Genomic DNA, 8,750 nt, shown 5'->3' on the forward strand with positions numbered 1-8,750 from the left:
GTCAACCCGGGTCAATTTGAATCCGATTCAAAAATTTTCAACCCGAAAACCCTCTAACCCGAATTTGAAAATCCCTAATCCGAACTTGATTTTTTTTTGGTTGACTCGGGTTGGGTCATCGGGTTGGGTTCATTTTTGACACCCCTAAATAAGATTACATAAAGAGCTCTTAGAATAATAAGAATAATAAGCTTAAATGTCATCTATCGAACTCTCCGTGTGCTTCTCCTTTAATAGCCTTCAAACATATTCGACTTCACTTTTTGCTCTAGTGTTCTGTTGTCAAGGATTAGTTGACTTTTTTCAATCGCTTGGGGATTCAATCTGTCGGCTATTTCAATTAACTGGTTTCTACCATTAGTCGACTTCCACTATAAGTTGACTTGTTCCGTAGAGCTTATAGATTATTCAATCATTGTCTCACTGAATCATTTGAGTCATACGATTGAGCTCCCCTTGAATTGAGCTCTCTTATTCTTCTTCCTCGGATCTTGTTAAGACAACTCTATCATTGTTGGGGCAGGGATCCTCTGGTCCCGGATCCCTGAACCAATCCTAGTCCATTGCTCATTCATTGGTTGGATGGGTTGGATCCTACCTGTTTAACAGGTGGGATCCAACCCACCCACCCAATGAATAAATAGGAAACAGGTGGGATCCAACCCACCCACCCAATGAATAAATAGGGCCTCTTCTGAAATTCTGGACCAGAGGATCTGGCCTCTCATTGTTGACACTGAGGAGGGCTACAAGAGTTCTATTCTTGACTCCCTCTTCCTTTGATGAGGAGGTATCATCTAAGTTGCATTTTGCACCTTATTCTTCTTCCTAAGTTGCTTAGCACTTTCTTCATCCCAAGTTGCTTTTAGCACTTTCTTCTTCTCCCAAGTTGCTTTTAGCACATTTTTCTTCTGCTCAACCATAGACTTCTCCCTTTCCTTTCCTTCCATTAACTTTGGACATTGGTCTCTTATGTAGCCTTTCTCTTGGCAATTATAACATCTAACCTTCCCCTTGCTTCTCTTTGTTTGTCAGTTTCCTTACATTGCTTTTGCCAAGATTCAATTTATAGAAAGATTTACCTACTTATGTAGACTTTTTTATTGTTATCGGGTAAAGATGAGGATTCCAATAATAACATGAGCAGAGTAGGGTTTTTCTTCTTTTTCTCCCCCCTTGTGTTTCCAAGATTATGTTCATTGGTTATTTGTTTGAATCAACTAAGTAGTCGACTGAATCCACACATTCAACTTTAGTTGATTGGATTGTTGACTATGACCATCCTAATAGTCAAATGCCTAAGTTGAGAACTAGCTTCTCCTATATACAATCTCTCAACTCACACTTTAGAGTTTATCGTGCAGTTCCTCTTTGACCACAAGGTGGTTTCCCATTAAGTCACCAAATCCTTGGATGCACTAAACCAACCCTCATCTTGCTCCATGTGTCATCCTTCACTCTTCACTTGCGTAGTTTGAGACGCCTAGCTGAGTTGCATTTCAATGCTCTTCGTTCTGTAGTCCCTTGGATGTCCCATGACATGCTTCTTCGATCTCTAACGAACTTCGAGCCAATTTTCAACCTTTGCCACACCAATTCTCTATGTGTTTTTTCAATCAAGTCCCTACATGACTTTGTACACATATCAGATACAAATGCAATTTTAATACAAACTATTTGCCCAAACATCAAAATCTATCATTGAGCCTCATCACTTAGGGCATGATTGCATAACTATGCATTAGTAGATTTTCACACTATTGTCAAAATACTCTTTCCACAGTTGCTATAACAATAGGTAAAATAATCAGTAAATTTATAAGCATATAAACTGAAAGGATAAAGAAAGTGTCTCTTTCTCCTAATCAATGAAAGATCACTTGGTTCTTTTAGAAGTAACTATATTGCATGTCAAGAATAACATTTTGAGTTAGCTGTTCAATGCCATGTAATAAAAGATCTCTTTAATAGAATTCAATAAGTCATTTGAGTTTCCTCTTATCAAAAGTTGAAAATGCATTTTACAAAAAAAAAAGTTGATTAAGAAAAGCTGAAAATTCAATGTTAATATAAACAAGCTATAACACAAGTAGCTTATTTTTGTTTTGGTGAGCCTTCACAACAAAGATGAGATGCAATGAGCCATCCTTTGTGAAGACAAGCTGCAGTTGAGGCTTCCTCTGCAAAGATGAAACATGAGTCTTCCTTGAGGAATGGAGGCAAGGTTGCGATTCAGTGAGGTAGGTAGATCTTCTTTTTCTCTTATGGCTTTGTCCATGGACCCATATTGGAGCTAGCATGGCTAGTATGCCACCAACATGTCTTGTTTCTGCCAAAGGTTTAATTGTTAGAGAGAATGGTTTGAATTAATGGGTAAGGTGTTGGTTGCTACTCGGAAAACCTAGAGATTCCACTGTACAAAAATTTTGTACAAAGGTCTGAACCTTTTCCTAGCTACCATGTGTTCTTTTAAATTAAATTTTGAATCGCCTGCGGAACTTAATACGTTTGATCCAAAACTTAATCTATTCGTTCTTTTAGGTTTTGACTTGGGTCTCCTGCGGAACTTAACACGTTCAACCCAAATCACCTTAAGTTATTAATTCCATTAAATATTAATTTCCATAATCGGTTCCCAGTACTGACGTGGTGAGGCACATGACCTTCTTGGATATGGGAGCAACCACCACCGACTAGACAAAACCTTTTATAGAAAGCTAATATTTAATTTCCTAAAATAACTTTAGGTTAACCAAAAAGAACAATCAAATCACAAGGAAAAGAAAAAAAAAAGAACACAACATCGAAAAACATATTCGAAATTCTAGAATCATAAGCCTCTTGTATTTGGTATTTTTCCAAAAATAACTAGTATGATGCAGAAAGAAAAATTACTAGTTATACCTTTTAGAAAGACCTCTTGATCTTCTACCGTATTCCTCTTCTAACCTCGGACGTTGTGTGGGCAACGATCTTCCGAGATGAGAAACCACCAACCACCTTCTTCTCCTCCTAGCTAGGTTCGGCCACAAAGAAGCTTTACCAAGGATGAAGAACAAAACACCAACCAAGCTCCAAGAGATGCAAGCTTTCTCTCCTTCTTCTTCTTCTTCTCCAAGTAGTATCCAGCCACCACGAGAACTCCAAGAGGGATGAAGTATTCGGCCACCACAAGAGGAAGAGAGGGAGAAGATGATGGCCGACCACAACACCAAGGAAAAAAGGGAGAGAAAATAATAGAGGTTGTGTCTCATGAAGGCACCCTCACCCCTTCTTTTATATTCCTTGGCCTAGGCAAATTAGGAAATTTAATTACAATAAAATTTCCTTAATTTCCTTGACATGATTTAATTGAGAAAAATAAAATAAAATTTCCCAAATCAAACTCTAATGGCCGGCTACATCAATGAAGGAAAAAATTAGACAAGTTTTAATCAACAATTAAAACTTCCTAATTTGTTTCCGGAAATTTTAAAAATAAAATTTCTCTTTAAAAATCTCTTCATGGTTGATAAAAGGAAATTTCTATAATTTTAATTTTATCAACATGTGGATAATTTTAAAGAAAAAATAAAATATCTCACCAATCTACAAATAAGGAAAGAGATCTAATATCTTTCTTTAATCTTTTGTAGATCTTTTACAAGAAAGATATTTTAATTTTAATTCTCTTTAATAAATTATTTCTTCCACATAATAAAAATTAAAATTAAAATCCCTTTTTAATTTAATTTGGCCGGCCCCCACTAGCTTGGGTTCAAGCTAGGGCCGGCCACCCAATTTTATACCTAGGCCGGCCCCCTATTGGTGGGTATAGAAGGTGGGTATAGGTGGGTATAGAACTCTATAAATAAGAGGCTACGATAGGGACCGAGAGGAGGAATTGGTTTTGGTCTCCCGATAAAATTAAGCATCCCGTGTTCGCCCCGAACACACAACTTAATTTTATCAATAATAATTCATTCCACTAGAGAACTATTATTGAACTACCGCACCAATCCCAAATTACATTTTTGGGCTCCTTCTTATTATGAGTGTGTTAGTCTCCCTGTGTTTAAGATATCGAATGTCCACTAATTAAGTGAGTTAATGACAACTCATTTAATTAATATCTTAGTCCAAGAGTAGTACCACTCAACCTTATCGTCATGTCGGACTAAGTCCACCTGCAGGGTTTAACATAACAATTCTTATGAGCTCCTCTTGAGGACATTATCAACCTAGTATCTCTAGGACACAGTTTCCTTCTATAATCAACAACACACACTATAAATGATACCATTTCCCAACTTATCGGGTTTATTGATTCAACGAACTAAATCTCACCCATTGATAAATTAAAGAAATAAATATCAAATATATGTGCTTGTTATTATATTAGGATTAAGAGCACACACTTCCATAATAACTGAGGTCTTTGTTTCTTTATAAAGTCAGTATAAAAGAAACGACCTCAAATGGTCCTACTCAATACACTCTGAGTGTACTAGTGTAATTATATAGTCAAGATAAACTAATACCTAATTACACTACGACCTTCTAATGGTTTGTTCCTTTCCATTTTGGTCGTGAGCTTCTGTTTATAATTTATAAGGTACTGATAACATTATCTTCTGCATGTGACACCACATACTATGTTATCTACAATATAAATTAATTGAACAACTAAAACTAAATGTAGACAATTTAATCAAATGTGATTCTTTATTCATAATGAATGTTTACAAAGCTTAGGCTTTCAGTATACACTCCAACATAAGGATCAAGGTTCAAAATCTTGAGCTGTATCGAAGTTTCAATCTTTGACTGGGACGGTGCTATTTTGATATTGTGCCGATGTTTTAATGCATGATGCCGGTAATGGATTAGAGCTGAAGAAGGAAGAAGATGAAGTGTATGAAGGAGACATTGTTTGTGCATGTATCATGCCTGATGAAACGGTCAAAATATATCATGTTGGTAAACTATTGAAACTTGATACCTCTCAACACAGACAATGTTTCCTTCTTTTGTTTCATATTCTTTTAACCTTCAATTTGTTACCGGCACCATGCGTTAGAACGTTGGCACGATATTGAAATAATTTTTTTCTAGTCAAAGGCCAAAGCTACGGCATTGCTCGAGATTTTGAACCTTGGTGCCGAGTGATATCTAGTTTTGGTGATTTACTAGAACGATATATTTCAACCGTTTTGCCTTAGCATGACATGAGATTTCAAACCGTAGTGAGGATGGCTAGTGTTTGTGTGAGCAATGCATTTGAAAATGCATGATCTCATTGGAGTCAATGGAGAAAGAACCGTATCATTATGAAAGAGGATAAGGAGAAGAAATTGTTAAGAATTAAACTGTCTAGCACATCTTGACGTGTCATGGCCGAAAGGTTCGGCTGTTGTAGGTTTTGGTAAATTCTCTCACACATGCAAAATACCAAAATGCCATAAATTTAGAATGGTATCAACCTAGCACTGCACTGTAAAATGAATGTATAGTTATCTGCCACATCCAAGCTTTATGCAATTATCTCCTAAATATCTGTTATGTTGCATGTAAATTTAATTTATTGTTCATATAACATCTGTCTAAACATTTCGTTAAAACAGAATTACAATATCTATTTTGTTCATGCCTTATTGTTTGGGTGAGGTGAATATTAGAATGGCAATTTGTCACATATAAGTCTTTGTTTATTAAAGAAGCCTATACTTCTTAAGAATTGGACTTTCAGCAATTTCTTCTGAGATTATGAATATCATTATGTTACATCATTTATTCTTTGCAGCGTAAGAGCCTTGATGATAAGATTAAAAAGCGAGAGGAAGAAGAGGAGATGAAGGTATTTCTAATTTCTTATTCTCATTATATTCTTGTTTGTTCATTATAAGATTGCATATTGTTCCGATGCTTAGGTTGATTAGGATGAATAATTTCTTGAATTTTCTATACATTGATGCAGGTGGAATTGCGAGCACTACGCGAAGCTGCTGAGTGGAGGAAATCACAAGGCTATTATCTTCTTTTTTTACTTATCAATATCCATATCACTAAAGAAATTGTCCATTAAACGACAACCTTTTTAGTTAATTAGTTTAATAATTTTTTCATCATAATTTTGTGCTCTATAATTGAGGCCGGATGCATGCCTAATTATTTGTTATAGAATCAATATTTTGCACTTGTTCTTTTTATGTTTCAGTTTTGTTTAGCATCTGACATGTTTGCAGATGTTTATTATTCTTCAACCATAGGCCTGTTCTGGAAATTAAGTCAACATAAATTTACCACCTGATTTTGTGTTTGCTTTTCTTTGGAGTTTACTACAAACTGAATTGAACTGAATACCTTTAGAAACTGAGGAAAAAACTCAAACCAAAACCTTTTGGTTTAGTTTTGCTTAATTCAGTTTCAACTATTTCTTTCCAATATTAGCTTTTGTATCTTCCTAATTTTTTTTTCTAGAAATATTATAATTATAAAATCAATTAAGAAATAGTAAAGTTCATTCTTATAGTTTGGTTTGAATGATTTTTTTGTGGTAGCTGTTGGTTTATAATTCACTTCCTTACAAGAGATATTCCTTGTCTTGCCTATCTGGGTAGTTATCCATGATTATTTTGAATAATTGTCTTATTTGGCAATTCATAAAATCATCTCAATCATTTCTGTTAGCAGGGATATCAATGGAAGGTGATGATGAACTTCTCGCTATGCCTATGGCACCCATAAATCAGGATGAGCGGGAACCATCAAAAAGGGAAGAATGGATGACAACATTACCTCCTGAAAGAAAAGTATGGACCTTATTTTTGATATCCTATGACTTATTGTGTTTCAATTGCCTGCTTCTTTAAAATGCATATCTTTACTTGTTTGTTTCTTCAACAGCCAGGAATGACTATGCAATCAACTTCATTTAGTAGGACCACTAAAGAGGGCCGAGGTGATACTAGCGCTTGGACTGACAACCCCCTGGACAAGGCTCAAAAGGCAAAGCAGAAGTAAGTCATCCCACAAGATTGCCAAACCCTTGATATTATTTATCATTCACAATTGCTAATGATATTCTTCATTTTAGTTATTTGGAAGCTTATAATAAAGCCAAGACTCTCGGCGATGTTGAGGGTGAAAAGGAAAGAAAGACGAAGGATGCTGACTTAGTTGACAAATATAATGCTTCAAAACGTTCAGTATCTCTGGTGCAAAAACACAGAGAGGAGACTTCTCGTCCAAAAAAGAAAGTAAAGCGTCCAGAGAAAGATGAATGGGAAGGTCAGCATCCTTGGAAACCTTGGGACCGTGAGAAAGATTTGACTGCTGGGCGGAAAAAGGTCAACTTTGATGCTGACAATATGTCACAAGGATTGTCCTCTCGCTTCTCATCTGGATCAGTGCAGAGGAATTTCTTATAAGGAGTCCCGTTAACCCCAAAAGGCTCATCTTATTATTCAGGTAATGCCTCAAGTTTAATAGGTTTTGTGAATTCTCTTGTAACGAGGTTTACAAGGCCCAGAAACTGCTTGATCTATGTTCGGCAAATGCAAAAGCTTTCATCTTGTGGACTCTTCCATTCCAGATTTTGAAGACATTTGGATGAGGAATTAGATCTCTGAACTGAAACTTTACTCGAGAGTTCTGCTTGTACTTGTTTCTCAGTATCCGGATTGCAAGAATACGAAGGCAAGATAAATTAATTCTCTGGTGTATATTTTTCAAGTTGAATCCTCCATGTCAGCAAGTTCAGATCGTATGTTCTTTGTACTTGCACGATGCTTGTAACTACATAAATCTACATGTAAAATATTAATTAAAAAAAAAGTGAATTAAGATTTAATTTGGCAAGTGTTTCAGGATGATGGTCATCCAAATAAATTGAATTGGCAAACTCTAACTAGTGTCAGCATAAATTGATTCATATGCAAACTGATGAGATACATATAATTCATCGTTTTATTGATTTTTATTCCCCCCTAAAGCAGCAGTTAAAATTCTGATTACTACTAATTATTTTATTGTTAATTGTTCAAGCTGGTCATGGTTGCCTTAAGTATTACTAGCCATTTTAATTGGCTCTGTTGCAGGAGCATTTTTATGAAATTTTGGATGAATGGATCGTTTTTGCTCGACAAATTATTCTAAGTTTGAGAATCAAATGGTTCGTAGATTTTGTTTTCATGTCTTAGAAAGGCTAGAAACATGAAACAGAATAAACGGCCAAATTATTATAATAATAATAATAAATAACTTTCATTTTGCCTAACATCCCAGTTAGGACTTACCAGTCAAGTATCCAGTCAACCTTGATCTACTTGACTCTTCTTCAATCAATATCTTATTGTCAAACATCTAAACCCAAACCAAGACTTAGCTTGGTTACCCAGGTCAACCTTGACCTGAGGGATATTGCACCAACAATCTCCCCCTTTTTGATGTTTGACAATACCACAATAACACTTACAATCCCATATGTAAGTTAGGCTAATCTCATAGCCTCCTTCTTCATGCCACTAGGTAATGAAAGCATAAATTAAGCTCTTCATTCTCCCCCTAAGAGGGCAAACTCCTTCTAGGTAATGAAAGCCTAACTTACTCCCTTTCATGAGTCCTTTCATTCTCCCCCTATGAGCTTCCCATAGGTAATGAAGGACTAAGCTTAACCATACATTCTCCCCCTATTGGCACACATCAACCCATCGTTGGACACACATCAACCCATGCTCCAATTCTGGGTACACTTCAACAAATCCATTTGT

General features: G+C 35.8%; 1 protein-coding gene across 2 annotated transcripts in view; it reads left to right on the forward strand.

Moving 5' to 3' along the window:
• LOC122041014 overlaps nt 1-7,888 on the forward strand; it is a 22,679-nt gene extending 14,791 nt beyond the window's left edge. For both annotated transcript variants that reach the window (XM_042600533.1, XM_042600534.1), the window contains 6 exons: nt 5,783-5,836; nt 5,957-6,005; nt 6,673-6,791; nt 6,886-6,998; nt 7,076-7,449; nt 7,574-7,888. In XM_042600533.1, coding sequence (XP_042456467.1) covers nt 5,783-5,836; nt 5,957-6,005; nt 6,673-6,791; nt 6,886-6,998; nt 7,076-7,409 — 669 coding nt within the window. In that variant the 3' untranslated portion in view covers nt 7,410-7,449; nt 7,574-7,888. The remainder of the gene's footprint in view (nt 1-5,782; nt 5,837-5,956; nt 6,006-6,672; nt 6,792-6,885; nt 6,999-7,075; nt 7,450-7,573) is intronic.
• The last annotated feature ends 862 nt before the right edge of the window (nt 7,889-8,750 follow it).

The sequence above is a fragment of the Zingiber officinale genome, chromosome 2A, assembly GCF_018446385.1.
Source record: "Zingiber officinale cultivar Zhangliang chromosome 2A, Zo_v1.1, whole genome shotgun sequence".
Classification (NCBI taxonomy): Eukaryota; Viridiplantae; Streptophyta; class Magnoliopsida; order Zingiberales; family Zingiberaceae; genus Zingiber; species Zingiber officinale.